At 34.4% G+C, this 23,495-nt stretch overlaps 2 protein-coding genes across 2 annotated transcripts; one reads left to right on the top strand and one right to left on the bottom strand.

The window, feature by feature from the left end:
- Positions 1-9,013: 9,013 nt before the first annotated feature.
- LOC125055866 (importin subunit alpha-3) lies at positions 9,014-16,588 on the bottom strand. Its single transcript, XM_047658521.1, has 6 exons — positions 16,307-16,588; positions 15,492-16,190; positions 14,837-15,079; positions 13,477-13,749; positions 12,278-12,454; positions 9,014-10,003 (listed from the first exon to the last, which is right to left on the bottom strand). Exons 1-6 carry the CDS (start codon positions 16,367-16,369, stop codon positions 9,911-9,913), a joined length of 1,548 nt encoding a protein of 515 aa, XP_047514477.1. The 5' UTR covers positions 16,370-16,588; the 3' UTR covers positions 9,014-9,910.
- Positions 16,589-17,109: 521 nt separating this feature from the next.
- LOC125055874 lies at positions 17,110-22,681 on the top strand. Its single transcript, XM_047658533.1, has 6 exons — positions 17,110-17,303; positions 17,710-17,910; positions 20,183-20,396; positions 20,789-20,901; positions 21,558-21,678; positions 22,185-22,681. The coding sequence occupies exons 1-6, from the start codon at positions 17,217-17,219 to the stop codon at positions 22,307-22,309; spliced, it is 861 nt and encodes a 286-aa protein (XP_047514489.1). The 5' UTR covers positions 17,110-17,216; the 3' UTR covers positions 22,310-22,681.
- Positions 22,682-23,495: the final 814 nt, after the last annotated feature.

The following is a 23,495-nucleotide window of genomic DNA, read 5'->3' as shown; positions in this document are numbered from 1 at the left end:
TGTTAGGTCTTTAACCGCGCATTTATTTGACATCTACCCTCATTATTAAAGGATTTTTAAATAGTATTATTTTGGGCGGAGAAGTGGTATTCACTTCACCGTCACACAGTTTGCCTTTTTTGAAGTTATACTTCTTTTGGCGCGTTAGGGAAAAATTATGAGGGTAAATTTTTACGATGCGCGCGCACACAGTCACAAAAAAACCGACACCCTGTATATCTATTCAAACGTCGGTAAAACAGTCAGGGCCGCTAGTTGGCGCTTGCTCTGCTTTATCGACAAGTTGTCTGTCATGGCGTAGAGTTTTTCACAGTCGTGTTAATTTAAACTAAAATAATGATTTCTATACGAGAAAACCCGTTCCAATGTGATATAAATCAGTGTTTATTGTAAAATTTCATGATTAGTACATATTATATCGTTTCGATTAGAAGTGACCATAAAAATGTACCAGAAAAATGCAATTCGAAGAGGGAAACGTTCCTCTAAAGTGCTCGAAGAAAATTATTACGCCGTGTACACTCACAGGTTTTTATTTTATTTAATATCTATCCACACAAAGGTACATTACATAATTCTTTAAACTTATTTATTTCCTTCCTCATAATTAGTTGTTCTTGTTCTGTCACTCTTGAAAGGATTTAATTTCATATAAGGTTTATACATTACTATAATTCAATACACGTCTATAGAAGAGTATTTAACAATGAGATTAAAATACAGTTTTGTTTAATGTAAATAGTTTTTTTTAACTTAGCAATAATGTTTTGTAATAGAAGAATTGATTTATAATATATTTTATGATTTCGTGTAAGTTGTGATCAAACTTGGCAGCTATCATGTTGTTTTTTTTAATACAGTTTTTAAGATTTAGTTGTTGTAAGTTAAAATGTGCCAGATATTTCCGAATGTAGTCTTCTGAAATAAAAAAATATCACGCTCTTCCGAAACGAGGAGTTTAATTTGCGCTTTGACATATTTTTGGGGTTTATGTTTAGAAATATATATTTTAATATAAATGTTGGCTCCTCACAAATGTCGTCCAATAGAAGACAGAGCGACTGATCATTGACACTCCACAGATTAGTATCGCATAGACAAGCTGCGAAATCTAGAATTTTAATACTAAAAGACAAAAATAATAAGTGTAGACGTGGATTTGGTTTTATTTAATCGTGAATTGCATAATGTCTAGTAGATTAAAAATAACCTCGTTGAATGAAAATGTGTAAAAGTAGCTTGTCTATCCGATTTACTGAATAGGACAAGTTATTTTTCTATAAAATATATTTGATTTTCATCAAAATACCGAGAGAATTTTCTGTCTGTAGAATTATAACGTCATTGGAATGATTTCCGCATTTATAAGGCTTTATACGACTCGCATTTATTTGAAAATTATTTTCTTAAATGATCTGATGGACTGCGGTCATGCCTACCCTTTCTATCTTGGAAGTTTTTATTGCGGGAGAAAGAGATGGCATGACGTCTACGAGTCTTATTTCCGGTGTACTGTGTGATAATGTTTGTCAATTTTGTGACAAATGTATCGCGATCGAAGATTGTAAGTTACTAGATCTTTTTGATGTATTTAATACGTTTTATACTCTATTGTAAGTAGACATGTAATTGGAAGCTAAACAGTAACGTAGGAAGGTAGGAACAATAGAAATGGAATAGAATGTTGCTTGTATGAATTTTGTGGCGAGTACCAAGATTGTAGGCGAGGATTTTGCCTGTAACACGAGGAATTCAAAAAGATGTATTCGCTTATTGTATAGTTAATAATCAATTCTAAAAGCGAACGATAGTATCTGGAAGTATTTAGGGAAGGTATGTTTTGCTAACATCACATAGTATAAAAAAGACAAATTATCTGTGGAAAAGAGGTAGTGACCACCACTGTGGAACCAGCTGCTCTCTGAAATATTTTCGTACCAATTCGACTTAGGGTCCTCCAAGAGCGTACCAATTCTAAAGATCGGCAACGCACTCACTAGCCCTCTAGCATTGAGAGTGTCCATGGGCGATCACTTAATATCAGATGAGCCTCCTGCCCATATGCCCCTGTTCTATAAAAAAATACCAGTCGACGTGATTAACAGTCATAGTTGACCATCACTTATATAAAAAGTCCTCAACTACAATTTTGAGAACGTACTTTAATTTTATATTGATTGATTGGGGTGACACGTCTTCCCAAGGGTCTGATGAGAAGCACAAATGATTGAAAGTGGTTGAATTAAAATTTAATATGTGTTCATGTATTTTAATTGGCTTTTTAACTGAGCTTTATAACATTGCCAAATAATTAAACGCGGAATTACATTCCTTCGCCTTCAATTCTCAATTTAGCGAATATAGTTTAGAGCATAGTGATTCTGTTTTTTATTATTTTTATATTGCTCAAAGTATATTTTTATTTGTAATGTGTTTTCGTGTTTGTAATGCGCATTATACCAATGTAAGTGCAGTGTATTATAATATTTAACAATATAATTTATTTATTAATTTGCAAACGGAGTTTTATTGATCCAAAATAATCAATAATGTTTAGTTTTTTATCAGTCCACTATTTGATATTAATCTACATAAGCATGGAGATCGTATTGAATTGCGAGTTGAATGATTTATGTTTTGTTTATGTGTATAAATAATACGAGTTAGGATGTCGTTCTTGTGGATGTGGATAATTAATAAACATTATAAGTGTACGGTTTCTGGGTCATGACTCGTCGGGATGCTTTTAATAATAGAGGATTTAAGTTTTACTCTATATTAACCACTCGCGTACAACAACAGAATATAAGCGAAATAAAGAAATGTTGATTGCTATCTATGTAACGAATGAATGCAATGTAACAGTCGAAGAGAATGCCTACGTCTGGCTGTACTCTCGGGGCGTAACTCCGACGATTAAGGAAATCGCCACGCTTATAAAATTAATAAAGCCTGAGTGAGCAAAATGTACAGCCTTCACTCGTACAATAAGTATGCATTACAATGTGTAAGATCTGGGAACCCTTTTAAGTAAAAAATAATTGTGTCAGGTTCCAACCTCCATAACAAAGTAAATATATATATATACATTTTTAATTACAATTTTAAAACTTTACAATTTCTTATCTTTAATTTTTACACATTACGTGCGCATGAATGAGTGTGGGTGCATTTGAGTGAATGTAATGTGTAACGTAACGGCTCACGCGAGATAACATACAAAATAAAACTATCTTGCTATGCACGCTTCTTTACCTAGAGTTGACAGAGACCACAGAATTCTCTCGCTTTATCCTCATTTACCATGAATGGTCGTTGCTTATGGTTTTAACCAGTCTCAGTACTCCGTCAGGCGTACCCGACCCGTCCTCACCAGCCACGGTTGCATTATACTATACTCGTCAAAAATACGGATAAAAAAGCGAATTTATTAATTTATTGTATTATGTAGATACGTCGACATGTCGAGTGCTTTTCAGGCCAATATGACCATTATTGCTGAAATGTATTGTTGTGTACAGCGGTCCTGTTGAATAAACATCGAATATGTTGCTAAGATACTGATTGTTTCAATGTATATTGATTATACCACTTCCTAGATTGCGCTCGTACACATCGGTTTCGATAATTAAAAAATGTTGTCGAGAAGAGAGCAACTATATCAGCAGCCATGGAAAGAGAGGAAATTTCAGGATCACAGGTCTAAGGTAAACTATGAAATTGCATTGATAAAACAGTATTCACAGAGTTGCACTTTTTAGTGTTCACAGAAAAGACGATAATTTGTTATATTTGTAAAACATGTCACACGTTTTAAGTATTTCTCAGTAAACATACTGTACAGTTCCGGGGTCATCGGGGTGCTTTAAATAATAGAGGATTTTATTTTACTCTATACTAGTGGACCCGACAGACGTTGTCCTGCATGATATTTCAAGCTATTAGGATATTAAAGTATGAAAGTACCGACTGCAGCGCCACCTGCCGGGCTGATTTGTGAATCTAAACCATTCCCAGATCCCCTTGAACACACACAAAAAATTTCATCAAAATCGGTCCAGTCGTTTGAGAGAAGTTCAGTGACATACACACTCACAGAAGAATTATATATACAGTGAAACTTGGTTAAGTGGGACCTGGATAAGTGAGAAACCTCCATAACTGGAACTCATGCTAAGGTCCCAACACTTTGGCACTGAATTACCTCTGTTAGTGGGACGAGGTAAGCCTCTATATCTGGGATTTGTTCTTTCGATTTATGATCATAGTTACCTCTATAACTGAGACAGCGAGTAAATTTTATATGCATAAACCTCTGTAACTGAGATAATATTGTTTGTTTACTCATTCTTATTTTACCCACAAATTCCACACGTAATTCCAAGTAGGTACGTAAGTAATTTTGAGCTTCAGTTACCTTCAGTTTTAGTTTCGCTTTACTGTCATACAGATGTTTATTTGAAAAATTCCAAAACGAAAGCTACAATCGTTATCATTACTTGGAAAACTGAAGTTAATATCCGTTTATGAAAGTGGGAAGACACGCGAAGAAGTTTGTGCCAAAATCTACTCTTTGTAGAATAATTCAGAGTAAACATAAAATTGAATCACAATGTTCTGAAGGACAAGGAAAACTAAAACGTGTACGTTTATCAGAATATCCTGAACTTGAACAGTCTTTGCTAACATGGGTCTAGAAACTTTGCACAGTTATTTTGAAATCTCATCAATTGGTGACCAAAGCATATTTGACCTCTGTAAATGAGACAGATATTTATTTATACCTGTATATCTGAGACACTGGGTAAGTGGAATACCTCTATAAGTGAAACGACATTGCAGGTCCCTTGATGTCTCACTTAACCAGGTTTCACTGTATAAAGATTAACCACTCGCGTACAACAATATAAACGAAACAATGAAATGTTAATTGCTACGTAACGAATGAATACAATGTAACCGTTTAAGAAAGTGCCTACGTCTGGTTATACTCTCGGGGCGTAACTCCGACGATTTAGGAAATCGCCACTAGAACTAGGAAACTTAGACAGCCCGAGTGAGCAAAATTTTCAGGCTTGGCTCGTAGGTAGGTACACATACTAATACTGTGTTTCATATACTGAAAGCTCCGGTTATACGGTTGTTTATTTTAATGTGTGACACTCGCCTATATAAAAGATAACTTATATTCATATTATTACAATTTGTAAAAGATTGCTAAGGGGCCAGCAAAAGTAGGTACAGAGGTACAGAGGCTGGGAAAGGTAGGTATAAGATGTATAAATTATTCAAAACTTCAATCAGGTCAAGACAATAAATAGACAAACAATAGAATGTGAACGTTGTTACTTATAATATATAGTACCTAATAAACAATTTTGACAAATTATTTAAGAAAAAGGTTATTTCGATTCTTAGCAGCCCTTACCTGTCACATGTATCTACCGTTTTTTTTAAATACATGCCGTATTTATTTCAAAGGATATACCTATATCCAACGTAGCAATATTACTCATTATTTAAAAATGATGCATGTTTATTACTATGAATAGGTGAAATCAGCGTTACCAGCCATAGATGACAGAGCTCCAGCGTCTCGCCCGCACGTTGTTACTAAACTGAAGAAAGTCCAAAGAGAAATGGACCGTAAGACCAAAATACAAAATGAGAATTTCAGTCTCCTCCAGCGACTCAGCGCAATAATGAAAGTGAACAGATTGGATAATCACTGGACTAAACCGTTGCCTAAGTAAGCTCAGCCTTGCGATTCTGTAACTCACTTTTCGAACTCTCACAGCGGCGGTCGCGCTCAAATCAGTCATTTTACGATTTGGCATTCTGATAAGGAGGGAGCTTGTAGTTTATTGTTAGCGCGACCGCCGCACAGTGGAACGAAACGGGCCGGTAGTGGACTTAGCATTTGAAAAAAAAGCTTGTAGCATTTGTAGCTTTTCTGCTGCATTTTCTAGAATGGTGTTGGCGGTACCTACGAAAGTCTTTATTTCTAGCTTCAGCAGCTTCTTCAGATAGCTGTCCAATTGGTAGTAAAACTTTCAATTATAGCTGCACCATGCATTAGAACTTTATGAACACTTGAAGGCATATAATACCAACTATATAAGTCTACATACAGTTGCATAGTGGCCTGAGCATAATCATGAAATTTGACTACATCAATGTGGTAGCCCGATGAAATTGCCTCTAAAATGATTGCAAACCGCCTTATTAAGTTCTCGCTAACACCTGTTATCTCAGCAGTAATGTTTGGATTTGCAAAAAATCTTCTAGCGGTATTTCCATCATTGGTGGAGCCATGACCTTGTTTGACAACATCAATCAGAAGGCCCATTCTATTTTTAAAAGCATCCTGTATGTTTTTCTTTTTGCTTTCCAGGATACACTTGGTGTCTCCCTTCACAGCCCATGTCTTTATCGTTAATCTGTAAGCTATATGCAAAATGCATTCCATCATTCGTATCCATATGTGCAATGATGACAATCCGTATCTACAAAGATCTAAATCAGTCTGTTTTGACGCAATTAAGGATAAATTATTCATCTCACTTGGAGTGGCTTTACACATGTCGCATCTCTGAGATGAAGTGTCACATAATATTGATGTTGCTTTTCCGTCTATCATTGTCATTAATAAAGAGTGTGAAATATTTATTTCCCCGACTTCTGTATCCATTAAATCAGCTATTTCTTGCTCAATGGCATGGCAAGATCAAGGTTTGTCATTAAATCTTGAAACATTTTTACAAACGTTATGATAACAATAATAATATGTATGGGGTAGTCCGTCTATTATGGTGGGTAATAGAACACTAAAGAACAATTTGTGCAGTATCGATGCACCAATCAGGTAACGACACGTCATTTGTTGTTGCGCTCTTATCACTTGATTCTCAGAAAAAAAAGTATCAAAACAAATGACGTCATAGGGTGGTGATGACAAACAAATGACGTCATAGGGTGGTCCGTGATGTCAAATATTGATTACACATTTGTAGAGATCTTTTTAAAGTATACATACTTGCTTTAGTCAATTTATTACACATAATATGTAAGTTTCTTTTATTATGGATTGCTAAATTAAAAAGTCATGACTTCATACAAATTTGAAATTGCTATATCTCCGAAACTATTAGTTAATTTAAAAAAACTCAAAGAATAAAAACGTTTTAAATATATGTCTAAATACCAAAAATATACATTTTATCTCTTAAGACCAAACTTTGAAATCGCAGCCCACTGTGCGCCGCTGCGAGAGTTTGAAAAGTGAGTTACTGAATCGCAAGGCTGATTTAAAGTGTCTCCTACTTCATATATCTATTGTACCTTTTTACATTTGCGGCCAAAAACATGTTGGGCATTAACTATTAGGATTTAGGGTTGCCTGGAAGAGATCGCTCAGTAGCGATGAGACCGCCCGTTGCAGCGTTTTTGTTAATATTATTTAATTCTTGTGCTAAATAAATAATATTACATATATATGCTTGGTTTAGTGGTTAGCACGTTCAGCTGATCATGACTCGAGTTCGAATCCCGGGTGGGGCTGAAAAAATATGGTATTAGGCCTTCACTTTGGAGTTGGGATACTTCCGTTTGTAGGTGAATATATAGAGCGTCCTGCGCCTCTTAACATACTTAGGGTGAGATCTATAGTGCGCACTTAGACTTTGCTCAGACTTAACTACAACCATTCTTTACTTTTTTAAAGGATAATAAAGAAGGTATTGCATGAAATGAAACATCAATTTCTGTCTTAGCTTGAGCTTAGCTTAATCTCACCGTTAAAATGTCTATAAATATACTAAATCATAGTTTAACCTTAGTGTTTTTCGTAAGTAAAGTCTGAGCAAAGTCCAAGTGCGCACTATAGATCTCACCCTTAAAGTACTAGAGTATGGAGAAGAGGGTAGTTTTTATACTTTAGGCTCCTGCGTAAATAGCCAGTTTTGACAGATTAGCTTAAAAACATTCTTCATTAATTACAAATATAATAATCACCTTTCTTTCAGAGAATATAGGATTATTATCTTTGCAGTTTCCAGCACAAAGTGGGCCAATTTTACGATGTGAATTCGCTTAACACGAGATTAGCTTCAAGGTACGCTGATTCAGTGCAGGAGTCCTATCACAGCGGGGTTAAATGCTACGCATGCGAGCTAAAGAAAATGGTAGGTAACTAACAAAATGATAGACGTATTAATGTATTCTTAATTGTGAAATGAATTTATTTCTAGAATTATCCGTTGATCAATATATATTTTATAGTATACAGGTGTACCTACTAAGGGGCTGTCCATTAATCACGTGATGTTTTTTTAACAATTTATGCGAAAATCATGTTGTATTAGTACATGAACATATTTAATGTACATTGCCACAGATTAGCAAGACTTTCTTCAATACTAACAACTGGATAAGCACCTTGCAAGTCAGTTGGCACTGTACTTTGTTGAAGATCAACGTCGGTTTCATCAAGCCACTCGGCGTCATCACGCGCACTACGCAGAGAATCTCTCTCGATCTACAGATCGTTTTTTTTCCTAAGCCGCTTTTCCGTTTAGAAATCACGAGTTTGACGAAAAAATAAGTACACGTGATATCTTACTATACCCTTCCTCCACCTTGTGATATTTCGTGATTTTTTGCCGAACACCTCCCCCCCCATTTTCGAACCTCACGTGATTAATTGACAGCCTCTAATTAGAAAGATTTTAAATATTTGTTTTTTATTAAAAATTATTTTTGTCTTGATAATTACAAAACCATTAGATGTGGTTCAAATTTAACCTTACGAACTCGATAACTTCGCTGGGAAGCGAATACAGGGCTTTCGACTTTTTTTTAGTAGAAATTAATTTTTAAACTTAATATTTTTAGTACTTTAAAATATAAAAAGCATGCATTTTACTCAAAAACTAATCCATACACTTTGTTACAGAAAACCAGCACATTCCGCGACTCACTACCTTCCATATACTTGGGTTAATAAAACACTTAATAATTGGACAGAATTTATTGTAATATAGTTACAAATGGGTTCATTTCGAACATAATCACGTGTCCCACCTGAGTTAAGTCGAAACATAAATACTATGTTATCAAAAGCAATGTGTAAGCGGAGTACACTAGATGTCCGGACTTACTTAGCTATGTCGTCCGTTCTAGGGGCTAAAGACGTGAGAATTTTCTTCAATTTCGGAGACCTTATTACCTAGACATCGTTAGAATTTAGAGTGAACACAGTTCTTAGTAACTACTTTTCGATTAGAATAAAAAAAATACACAATGTAAAGTTTATTTCAAATAACATTTAAGACAATTAGCAATAATTTTTTTATTAGTGTATAAGACAAAACTGTCCCAATTATGAATTTCTCAATAGAAACTACTTTGTAGGTAATTAAAAAAAATTTATAATTACTAGTTTTCTTTTTTAAAACACAACAACAGATTTATTAGATTTAAAAAAACAATAAAAATCCAAATGCATTTTGCACTTCAAATACTTAAATTGGCTCTCACAACTCTAGCCCGATGAAAAGATGAAAAAAAAAATCCTCAAACATCACAATACAGTCTGTATCACAACGAAACCGTAGCACCGATAGTCAAATTTAATAATTAAAAAACGCGAATTTTACAACGATCACGGTGCTAAGGCCTTTTTGCTCGCGTGGACCGACGACCGATCAAAATTAACATTCGCTCGTCGAACCACCTAAAGCACACATCGACTCAATTCGCATAACAATCACTATACATAATTAAAAATATCAATAACAGCATTCAAAGGGGAAACCCGGGGGCAATTCATCGAATCCCATTTGAACGGAGTTATTCCCGTCGCGGGGTATGGGACGTCGATGTGTGCGGTTGTGGGGGCGTGGGGCTAAGTCTAAAAGCGGAAGCCGTCTTGGGGACCGCTCGGCGCCGGCTCGAACTGGAAAGATTGTTCCGCCGTCGGAGGCACGAGGGTCGCGTCTTCTTCCTGCAAATTTACATTTCCCAATCAATCAAAATCAAAATACGTTTATTTAATTTAGATGCTTCTTAGAGCTTATGAATGTCAACAACGTTTACAAAATTCACGAAAGAACAAGACTACGCCATCCGTTCGCAAAACTACCAGGAGGCGTTGTTCTGAGAAGAACGGGCAAGTTTTACCCTCCCTCTACATTACAATTATTCAAAGGAAAATGTCATAAACCACAACGTCATTAAAGTTACATAAGTAAAAAAAAAAAATCTGTTCTGTGATTTACCACATTCACCATTACACACATATTCATAACACTTCAAAGATAACAAATCAAATTATAAGACTATAATTAGAACTATTGCCAAGCGTTTTTATCTTCCAGGTAGTCATTGACTGTGTTTTGAATCTGTTTAAAGGCAGTTCCAATATTTCATTAGGAATCATGTTATAGCAGCGTATACTTAGGCCCATAAATGAAGTATTTATTTTCTGCAACCTGTAAGACGGCTGGAAAAGTTTTCCCCTATTTCTTGTATTCCTATTGTGAATGTCGCTGTTCTTTAAAAGAGAACTAATATTACTACGCACAAAAACGATACAGTTGTAAATATATTGGGAAGGTACCGTCAAAATATCGATTTCCTTGAACAAATTTCTAAGTGAAGTGCAATAAGAACATAATTTCGTTATGTTTGTGCCGAATGAAAATCTTCATTGGAAATTTAATAGATGGGAATTTATAATCTGAACACTGCACTATCTATAGTTATACAAAATTTTTATATTGAAGGAAATTTACAGATAGACAGCTAGATATCTGGGAAGTGGCACCCTAGATAGCCTCGTGTGTAGAGCTGCCGATTTGAACTACGAACAGATTTCATCCCCACCACCACCATGTCCCATGATTTGTGAAATGAATGAAAGAATGTACAAATTTTAACCTAACCTGATCACAAACGCCACTTAGATTAAAAAAATAAAAACCTAACCTAATGTTAATTCACTGGGAACTGAGACAATATCATTTACATCATGCTACATGCATATTATCAGTTTTTTTAAGATGTTCAAAGCTATGCGCCTCCTTAATATTACTTGGGGTACTACATCAGTATTTTATTTCCAAACTAATTCTTGTTTCACCGCCAATTTGGCTTAGTATTTAATGCTGATACTAAGAAATCCAAAATTACAATAGATATTAAATTATAAAGCTAGTAGAGTAGGACCTCTATAACTTTAAGATAAAGGGAGACGCCAAAAAGTTCTAGTTTCTAGAGTTTTCAACTGATGTAGTTCAAATGACATCAAACATAAAGCTCCCAAAATAAAGCCCTGACATCAAACAAGCACATGTTAACATGAGTCATAAATTCCTTTTGTGATAATACTATTTATTGTATATTTCTATTGTGGTAATACTATTTATTGTATATTACTATTTTGTGGTAATAATATTTATTGTATATTACTATTTTGTGGTAATAATATTTATGGTATATTACTATTTTGTGGTAATACTATTTATTGTATATTACTATTTTGTGGTAATAATATTTATGGTATATTACTATTTTGTGGTAATACTATTTATTGTATATTACTATTTTGTGGTAATAATATTTATGGTATATTACTATTTTGTGGTAATACTATTTATTGTACATTACTATTTTGTGGTAATAATATTTATTGTATATTACTATCTTCCAGGAAATGATGGTCATACATTGTCAGCAAATCCTTAGTTATTAACTTATTTTACTTCGAAATATAAACTGTTTAAATTATCAAGTTGAAAGAGTTGTAAAATAAAACATTGCTAAGTTCGAGTACAGAAGCCCTGTTAAATTTTATGGTTGAGATTTCGAGTAATGGCAGTTTTGGGTTTGACTGAGGGTAAGGGGGACAAAACATGTTTTGGAGCTTTTTGACTTAAGGCCCTATCCCAGCACGAATTGATGTAGACTGCGGTGCGCAGTGGAGTGCTGGAGTACTGAGGCGCACCGGCCCGTAATAACAATTAGTTATGTAAAACATCAAATTAATGTAATTTTATCAATTGGTTTGTCTTGGCTTGCGATAAAATATATCGTGTAAATTTCAAAATCATGTTCTATATACATTTTCGTCATAAAATGAATCAAATTCTCCCCCATATATTTTTTCCATTTGCCTTACTTCAAGGACCGATGATGAAAAATGGAAAGAAACAATGTACTTTTTTGGAGTTAGGCGACCGGATAGCTTAAAGCAGTGGACAAATATTAAAAGACTTACCTCGTCCGCAAAGTACTGCTCAATGATATCATACGCCATCTTGTAAATCTCCACTTTCTCATGAGACTGCAGTTCCTCAATCTTGTCGATACCTCCGCATTCCTCAATCATGTTGGCCACTTGTTCTGCACTGTCTCCGGCCATCTTTAGCATGTTAGAGAGACCGTCTAGTACCACCTACGGATTTTAAAATACAAATATTATAATTTTGAACTTAATCAAGCATGGTCTCCAATTAATTTTCTGCAGTTAATATGACAAGTGTGCGAGCAGTGTTGTCCTAGTGGCTTCAGCGGGCGACTTTTATACCTGAGGTCGTAGGTTCGATCCCCGGCTGTACATCAATGGACATTTTTACTTGTGTGCATTAAACAATCGATCGAACGGTGAAGGGAGGAAACCGACATGTCTTAGACACAAAAAGTTGACGGCGTGTGTCAGGCACAGGTGGCTGATCACTACTTGCCTATTAGATTGAAATATGATCATGAAACAGATTTAGAAATCTGAGGCCCAGACCTAAAGAGGTTGGAGCGCCACTAGATTTATTTTATTTTTATGACAAGTGTGGAAATCCCATAGATTCTTAGCAATTTTTTTCTTAACAGTAAGAATAAAGCAAGAATAAGTTGAAAATATTAAAAGAAATATATACTAGGCTATTAGAACTCTTTCTTTCTATGTGCGCATTTAAAATTCGATCAAATATTGAAGGAAAACTTCGTCAAGACACCGGCTTGCGTTACTGACCCAAAAACAGCAAGTGTCAGTCACTGGAGGCTGATCACCTACTTCCCCATTATATTGACAAATGATCATGAGGGAGCGTTCAAGTATTACGTAACAAATCGGGGGATGGGGGTGTGTGTCCTTTTGTAAAACCTTACGATGCGGTGCGGTAATTGAATTGTTAATATTATTTTCGACTTTCCAATACTTTACACCACATAATGGGAACTTTAGGTATAAAGAGTCACTAGGTGGTCACGAAACGTTTTACTATACTTGGGTAACGTTACCGCGCGTTACATGGGGGGGGGGGGGGAATGTCAATAATCTCCAAAAATTGCGTGACGTAATACTTGAATGCTCCCTGAAACAGTTGCAGAAATCTGAACCCCAGACCTAAAAAGGTTGAAGCGCCACTGATTAGAACTTAGAAATATAGTTAAAAGTATTTAGGTGAAGAATATACTCACATTAATAACTTGTGTATCCTTGCACGCGAGGAGATTGCACAGAGGGGGTATAACTCCACATTGGATTAGAGTGGCTACTTGCTCCTTCGTACCACTGATACATAAGTTGGAAACTGCCCAAGCTGCCTCCTTTTGTGTCTGGAATTCACCCTTGCTGAGGTTTTCCACGATCTTGGGCAGGAGACCAGCGTCAATAACTGCCTGTACTTGCTGTTTATTACCAGCCGTTATGTTTGACAAGAACCACACTGCTTCTTTGCAGATCTTTTCTTTCTGTAATTATATAGATTTATATGAGAAACATAATTAAATTTTTCTGTAAGTCTCTATTATGGGAACAAATATAATTGTTATTTAATATTTGTTGTGTAAAAAAAAAACATGGCGATTAAAAAGAGTGGCGGAGAGTTTATTGCCAGTCCTTCTCTTCCGTTCTATGCCCTTGATTTGAGAACTGGCAGTAAATGTAACATTAGAAGCATTAATATGTCTTTCTTTACTGACAAGTCATAAGTGTACAATGTGCTACCTATATGATGAAATGATTTTTGAATTTTGTTTTTTTTTTTAAATTTTGCATTACCGTAATTTTATTTCTTAACAAAAATTTTACTTTATAACTTCCATATTAAGTTGATTACTGTCAAACTATAATGACGTAACAGCGTTGTCAATATATAAATAGTTTAGCACTGCTGCAACTAAAACACCACAACGTTTCTATTTCTGACTCTACTAAGAGGTATGAAACACTTAATTTTTAATACTGTATTAATAATATTTTCAAAATCTATATGTAAACATTTATATAACAGAAACAAGACGTAAGTTAGGTTGTAAATAAAGCCTGATTGTACTGCAGTCATCCATGCTTATGTATTATTTTATGTATGTTGACAAATCAATACATCTGAATATAATGAATATGATACAATACAATAGAGAAGGTGATATCAAAACATCTTTATCCCAGTATTTATAAGTAGCATGTGTTAAACAAAAAATCTGATTGAAAATAAATATTGGATATATGCCAATAGACTGTTTTTATATCTTTTAATAGTATACCATACATTTGTTTGGTTGGTTTGTTCATTATTGTATTAGTGATATTTACAAGTTACATTATTTCATGACACCAAAGGTAAAAAGCACTTCCGAAAATCACCAAAAATAAAAATAAGAAACATATTTATTATGTATCTAGATATTCCAAGAGGAGATAATACAATGGGATTAAACAATAATAAATCATGTTTTAATTTAAAGCAACAATGCTTTCTCTATGAAGTGTCAAGAACACTGAAAACTCTTTAATTACACAAGCATTATCAACATTTTCTAATAACATTTTGTTTACCTGATGTGAGAGCAAGGCTGGGAAGTGCGACAATGCATCACAGTTAAGAACAACTTGAGTTTGTTCGTCTGTGCCTGTTACAATGTTGCCCACAGCCCTTAAAGCTGCCGTCTGGCACTTCACCTCTTTGTGTGAGAGAAGAGGGATTAGTTTGGGCACAATACCCGAGTCTATAACCATCTGGATCTGATCATTGCCCCCATCCGTTAAATAGCTGATAGCCCATACTGTGTCTACAAGTATCTGAAAAGCAAAGATATATTTGTTAGTTATATATACAGATTAACTAACACTACCATTTATTAAAGGTAATTTAAATAATTTAACAAAGTATCTAATAATATGCCATCAAAATAGTAATACACAGAGCATTAGAATGCTTAAATTCTCAAGAGGAGAATCTAAAATAATACAAAACTTAAAAAATAGTAAGATTTGGGAATCTCCCATATTTTGGAATGTAGTCTCAACCCTGAAAGCTAGCATACTTGAAGTATGTTTTTCTTAAAAGTTTATTATCAATAATTAATACTAAAGAATTTAAAGAAATTGCTTATTTGATATTTAGATAAGCAACTCCTGCTTCAAAATTTAAAAATTCTCTCAACCAATTAGAAACAATTAATAGATAAGATAAACAAGTCACTGAACTTACGTTGATGTCACTGTGGGTGATGAGTACATTAAGAGCAGGTAGAATTTCTTGGATAGTCTTGATTGGTGGTGGGGGATCCTTACTTCTGCACAGGTTCACAATAACCCATGTCACATTACGTAGAAATGATATAGGTATCTCAGGCTTAATGAAACTCAATAAAGGTTTGACAACTCCCAATTCAACAACAAAATCTCGTAGAATAGGACCATCACCAATAATATTACCAAGAGCCCAGACAGCTTGCTCACACACATTCTCATGTGGTGACATAAGTAATTGCAAGAACCATGGCACTGCTCCAGCATGAACCACTTTATTAGTTTGCGCAGATGTTCCAGACGCAATATTCGTAAGAGCCCACGCCGCTTCGAATTGCAGGGTAGGGTTGTCTGCTCTAGATAAGCAGACAACAAGAATAGGGAGAATTCCAGTGCTGATTAATTCATCTATCGGTGGATTTTTGTCGGAAGAGAGTAGTTTTCTACATTGCTGCACGGCTGAAAGCTGCACTTCAGGATTATCTGCGTTTGCCGCATTCATAACTAGCTCCCGAAGATCTGTAGAGGCCAACGTCCTCTCGATCTCATCTTCGTCTGTTGAGTCACTGATGGGTACATTACGACGTTTTTGAAGCGATTCCTCTCTTTTATTTTTTCTGAGCTCAACTGTCACTTCGTTTCGTCGTCTGCGCATTTCCTACAAAGCACCAACAAACAAAAGGGACTATTATATTCAGAGAAGACACATCAGATTTTATTTAAAAATAGCATTATGATATTACAAATAGTGAAATTAGACACTTTAATACTTACGTCGACATCTTTGCCTGTGTTCTTGAAAACATGCATGCGGTTTTTCGCTGGATCCGTCGCCATTTTAATGTGGTTGTCGTTCGACTGAGATTTAAGATTCGTACACAAGAAACCAAGATATTAACTTAAAATAAAGTTCAACGAAACTAATAAGACATATTTTAATAACACTTTTGCGTATGCTGAATCATTAACCTCTTCACAAATCACAGAATATTTTACAAATTGAAAATTGTCCGTTTCCTCCCTCCTTCCTTGAATTCTTTTTCTGTTTTTAGCCATAGACAATATAAACTTTGATAAAGTATTATAATCTATGATATTGACAAGTAGGTTAGGGTAGGTATACACTAAGTAATAGTGAAAATAAAGAAATAAGAATAAATGACAAGTTCAATATTACAAGAATTTTGATTACTAAAATATTATACGTGTTAAATTATTGAAAAAAAAAACATCTAGTCTTGAATAATTGGTGGATTTGTCTCTTCTTTAGGACAAAACCATTATCGACTTTGAAAAAGTTGTGGCCCTAAATAATAAACAGATCATAATAGGTTTTCGTCTATGGCTGTATAGGATAAGGTAAACCTGTGAGTGTAGCTTTATATGAGACGAGCACAATTATTAATAAATAAAGTAACGGAACTATAAGAACTTAAAATTACTAAAAACATTTATAAACTAATGACGTATGAGAATACAGAGTTCCGCACAACGCATAATGTGATTACTGGATTAGTTACTAGGTGGCGTTAAAGAGAGTATGATGTATATGTCTTCTTGCTTCGTGCTTACTGCGTTTGTGCAGCCAGCGAAAAGTCCGATCAATAACAGTAGCATTCGGGTAGTTAAGCGTTCCACTGCTGTTGATAATATTTTATTAAGAAGTGAAAATAAAAGCTAAGAAATGACGGTGTTCACTAAACCAGTGGATATTTGTGAAAAACCTGTAATTATAAATACACCTCATGTCCAAGGAAGTAGTCGCAGCGAGGTTCGTACCTTTTCGTATTGATCGTGTATAATATATTATGTATGGACTTTTTATAAAATAATATTACTTACATTATGCTTTATTTTAATTCAATCGAGAACAAATTAATTGTTAAAAAACACGTAGTCAGAGAACTTTTCATAATTCCATAATTTACTAAAAACATCTAATTAGTGTAATCTACCCTCACATTAATATTTAAGTTAATCTGTCTAATATTTCATGTCAAATGATTATTAATATTCATAGACTTTAAAATAGTTAATAAATATAGCTGAGCTTTTCTACATTTTTAGCAGTGTACCCTCATGTTATGATAACACAACGGAAACTCTTTTTTTTTAAACGTTATATTCATTTAAATGGCCTTTAATACATGTAGACAATATGTTACATACTTTTGCAGTCCCGTGTGGATCTACCTGATCAGGAGTTTTACCCTAAACCTCCGCTAACGGAGAAGGCATTGCTGTATCTTTTGTTGTCGGTGTTTGTGGTTCTTCTTGTGGGAGTGACTGCAACTGTCATGATTCTCAATCCGCCTAAGTCTAGCAACAACAACTACCAGGCCTTCTGCCACATTCCTGTGCCGAGAGATTTTACAGAGGTATGTTTTTGTTTGTCTTATAAAAAAAAAAGTCTCATACAAATGGAAAATTGCGGAGTTAATAACATTATTTATTTATTACCTTATACAAAAACATACATATAAAAAATGGCCTTATCACTAGCAGGCGATTTCTTCCAGGCAACCCTTATTTTATTATAAAAAAATTCTGAAGATGTATGTTTATACGTTTTTAACTCCTACATATCGTGCTATCTGAATAAGTAATTGAATAATGACCATCAATTGTACTGTTATGACGACTAATTCCACGGTCGTATCAATCTGTCTTGATGTCGATTTTTTAATTTTTACTGTAGCGATTAATATACTAAACCAAATTATATGGTAATGGAATTATTTTTTCTACGTAATGGTACGGTACAGTACGGTATGGCATTCTAATTGTAAAATATTTGTACGAAGTTTTTACAAAATAATTACATATTGTAAATTGCAAATTTTAATGCAAGCAACCAATTGCTGCTAAGTGCTACGCAAAACTATACTTTACTATATAATAATAATCATAAATCGTTTATTTGAAAAGAAAGAGAGAGAAGATTGGCTAATTGTAAAAATCCGCACAATAAACCATAGGCATGCAATTCCTATCATAATTTCTATAATAAGGCGAGGACTTTAAGTAAAATGTATCATCAAAACATAATAATGCAATAACAGATACCTAGACGCAGCGCCGCCCGGTAGAAGCTAAATGTGCAGGCTAGATATTGATTACATGCGCGATGCAACGGTCCGGCTGGGAAACGTGCAGTATTAGTAATATCAGTATTCGGATGAGGTCGTTTAGGTCGTTATTTAAAAGTAATCTTACAGCAACACATTTTCATATTTTTCATGTGTTCTTTTTTATTATTGTCCCATTTACTGTTTACATTATAATTATTTTATAAATAAATAACTAACCTTAACATATATAACTAAAATATATTATTAAAAGGAGTCCCTTTAGGCAAGGTTCCGAAGATACTGGCAGCGTTCCCCTTTTGAATAGCTAGACAAATTCTTTGTCCGAGGTAGCTGCCAGATCTTCGGTGATTCCTGTGATGTCGTCTAACCTTTTTCATATTTCTTTAAAAAGCCTTAAAGTGCTAGGACCCCACGGACCAAGGGCCTCGACGCCGAATGGGACACAATCATATTCATATTATATAAAAATTTGGACAATATACAAAGCCAAAACAGATTACATTGATAAACAAAATATACGAAACGGAAAACATAAGTCATTTTTTTTCCCACACAAAAGATAGTGCGTGCGACTTTACATGAATTAAAATCTAGCCTATACAATAATTACAATTTAAATGTATGTATATTTACTAATAACTTTTAATCATTTGTTATTTTAATTTAATTTTTACTAAGTTTACCGTATATTTATACTTAATATTTCTTAATGAAGGTTTCTTATCTGATACATGTCATGGCTTCTTGGGTTTGGGACATGCCGGGTTTCTCACGATGGTTGCCGACACCATACAGCCTTTTCAGCAATTGCTAATTGCTATAATTCGAACACACGACCTCAGATAAGGGTTGCGGTTAGGCCACTAGGCCAACACTGAATAGCATTCTTGTAATTTGATGACAGTTGTTCGGGTCATTGGTTATGTTTGACATGAGGTTTTGGCTTCAATGGTTGTCGAACCCTTTTGGACATCTTTCTATTATGGAATAGGGAGCGCACCTGTGTTTCATACTTTCCGCGAAAACGGCCAGTTGTTAGCTACAAAAAGGGTCATAATAAAGTTTATTTATCTTACTATATTATTTATGAGTGATTTTTTATGTGGGCAACACCTATTAATTTCTTCGTTGTAGTATGTCTGTGTCTCTAAATAGTCTTTATGTAAAATAAAAATATTGGTTGTTTGTAAACCTATTACGATCGAGATGTTTACGTGATAACGTCTTATTGGTGATATAAGTTTTTGGGAAGTAAGGAATTAATGAAGATAACAATTTTTTCAAATTTGAAATTACATCTATCGTTTTATTCACACTTTTGATGATAAATTTCGGGTGTAAAATGACAAGTTTACTTATTCGACTATGATATACATTTTTCTTCATACATTCACGGAATGACTGGCAGCGCTCGAGATGAGACGGGAGATCGGTCCGTCTCTCTCTCGTTATACCTGCGATCGCGCTCGTGAGGTTTTGGTGTGACACAAGTTTCTGAACATGTCACCCGACTAAAACGATTTTAAAGACGTTATCACGTCAAAAAAATTTTTTTTAGAGGATGTCAGATGGCCACTACCGCGCCCTACCTGTTAGTTGGTCATCCAAGCCAATGCTCCAAATTATCAGCGCCATCGACGGACCAGAGAGTGATGATATCATGGGTATGCTGAATGAGGAGCTGGATATTGGGGACTCTGTGGAGAAGATCGCGGTTGTTGACAATGGACGCCGAGTTGACTTCATCCATGACTTTAGTGACAATGTTACTGGTAGGCCATATTTTATAGTTTACATAGTCTTGCAGAAGTACTTGTATACATAAGAGAAAATAGATTTTTTTAATTGCTGATTAAAATGCCTTTTCGTATATTTCGATTATTCCAAATTTGAATAATTCTTAACAATTGAATTCATGAAATAGATATTTAATAGTTGTGTGTTTCTGAACGGTGTTTCCAAATTTGAATAATTTTTAAAAATTCAATTCATGAAATAGATATTTAATAGTTGTGTGTTTCTGAACGGTGTTTCCAAATTTGAATAATTTTTAAAACAATTGAATCAATGAAATAGATATTTAATAGTAGTGTGTTTCTGAACGGTGTTTCCAAATTTGAATTATTCTAATCTGTAAAAATTAATCGTAGCTATCTTATTCCAGGTATTGTTGATGCTGAGCGTTGCTTCGTGATGGATCTGGAGCCTGAAATCGTTATGCCCCCAGACCTATTCGTAGCTGGACTCACTGCTCGAGATCAATTTGACGTGTCTAAGGTATAATCGATGTGCCTAGAATTTTAGTAAATAATAATAGTCTAAACTTATACTCGCCTAAACAAAACCCTAATTTGTGTCAGTCAAATATTTTTACGGGGACCTCCACTCATTTGTATGATTTCTGCCTACATATAACGTTTTGCGTAGCATTTATGATCCATACAACATAGGTACCTACGCTCAAATACATACATATAACCACAAGACAAGTTTGAGCGTACCGATTCATAAAACCGGTAACGTACGTGGCTCACGTACGTTACCGGTTTTTCTCTCCTGGCATTGACACTCTGGCATTGAGAGAGTGTCCATAGACGACGGTATCACTTGTGGAACCAGCTGCCCACTGAAGTATTTCCGAACCAATTCGACTTAGAGTCCTTCAGGAAAAGAGCATACCAAAATTTTTAAAAGACCGGCAATTAATTTGTGAGCCTTCTGGCAATGCGAGTGGCCATGGGCGGTTTCACTTAACATCAGGTTAGGCTCCCGCCCATTTGCCTCCTATTACATAAAAAAAAAATTGTTTTATTTGACGGATTTTTTTTGTAATATCCTACATATAAACGTAATTTAATTAGAATACAATAGATTATAATTTAATTAGATCATATTCTGAAAAACTTGATTTCTAATAGAAGTTGCGTTCACAGGTTCGCACCCATTTGCGCGCAGCTTTACCAGCTATCGTAGACCTCGCTAAGACCGCAAAGAAGATGGCAGAGACCTGCTTCGCTAGACCTGCCTACCGTCTTTACCGCGACGATAACATCAGTAAGTATTTGTAGAAAAAGGTTGAGGTCGTAGGTTCGGACCCTGGCTGTGCACCACTGGACTTGCTGTCTACAGGACGGCGTGTGTCAGGCTGATCACTTACTTGCCTATTAGAAAAAACAAATGATCACGAACAAAATATACAGATACAAAAATCTGAGGCTTGGACCTAATAGGTTGTTGCCTCTGTTTTTATGTAGATACCCTATCTCCTATTAAAAGTGAGAATGTAAACAGATAAAATACATTTTTTAACAATTCATAATTTGTTATAAAAAGGTTCAGGTTTTATGCTTTCGTGCATTATTTATGAGTAAAGTTCTCAGTTTAAATTATGTATAATTAAGTATTCTATTGTGTTAGTATTCAGTTACTGTAAAAATAGAAAATATATATATAAATAAATCTTATCTTGAGAACCACACAATTAACCGCCACAATTAACTGATCCATACAACGTATAATATATTATGTTCTGTAGATTCTTATTCAAGCTTTCGTTTCAGTTGAAAAGCGTTCAACAGCTAAGCCTCATGATTACATCCAGTTCTCCGGGAAGCACGTTCAGGAAATCAAGATTGATAACATCGCAGAAATACTAAAATACGAGGAGAATCTTAAGAAGAATTAATCGCTTTTAGTTTTCGAAGTAGTGTTTGAAATAATCTTTGGTCACTTCATGAGTTTTTTTTAGTCATTGTTAACAGTGCCCCAAATGTCCAACAGGATACGCTTGCGGCACTATACAGTTTGACAATAAATTCATAATGGTTGTCACTTGACAGTTGGAGGGAAATTCATAGTTCTAATTTCAAAAATTGCCCATATAGAGGCAATCATTTGAAAGGAACATTATTCTAATTTCAAAAAGTGCGTAAGGCATAGATTAAATATTTATGTGACACGATTTCTATTAGTCGCACTAAAGCTTAGGCTGGATAGAATTAAAAAAAAAAAGATTAACGGAAGCCAAGATTGTAGTAGGTAATTTTAATGTTAGAATAGGTTTTCTTGAATCTCAGTGTTAAAGTGGACCCTTATCCTATATTATAAAACAATATTATTTTAGATTTATATTTTGATGTTGAGTAAGACTCAAATGATTATTACTTTAATAAATATAATATTTTTTCCGAAAAAACATATCTTTAGCCAAAATTTAATAACCCTATAAATAGCACAATATCTGAAACACGCTAAAACTGAATACGTCAGGATAATAAAACCGGCCACCAATTTCATGTTTTGAGCACAATCAAATCATCTTATATAATAATTAGCAATTAAGTTCTAGTCTTGATTTTTAAGCCAAAATTAGTATTGTGGTGATACAATTTAGTCATTCTTGAATTTATTGAAAGAACTAAGATATTTTAAGACAAGAACGTAGTCCTGTGCTCGATCGGTGTTTTTATCTCTGGTCTCAATTGTTGTCATAGATATATTTGTTTTTAACCAGCCAGCATTGAAATGTATCAAGCAGGTTACACATTAAAATATAAAATTTATTGTCGTCACGCTTTTTATACTGTGTTTTATATAATATTGTGTTATTTTTTTCTGCAAAGCGAATATTAATAAAGTTTAAATGTATGTATATTGATGTTTTATTTAATTAAAAGCTTTAATCATTCTATACCGTATATTTCTACCTAAAGAACAGTATTTAAAATGTACCTTTTCTTGTGTATTCTTTTGGTAACATAATTAATGGCTTTTACGATAAATACAGAATCGTTCTAAAGTGCAGCTATATATCTATATATATAAAAATGAAACCCGTTTTCCGTTGTCACGACATAACATGAAAACGGCTT

The sequence above is a fragment of the Pieris napi genome, chromosome 14, assembly GCF_905475465.1.
Source record: "Pieris napi chromosome 14, ilPieNapi1.2, whole genome shotgun sequence".
NCBI lineage: Eukaryota > Metazoa > Arthropoda > Insecta > Lepidoptera > Pieridae > Pieris > Pieris napi.
Note: the sequence above shows the minus strand (reverse complement) of the source record. Positions and strands in the feature narration are given on the sequence as shown.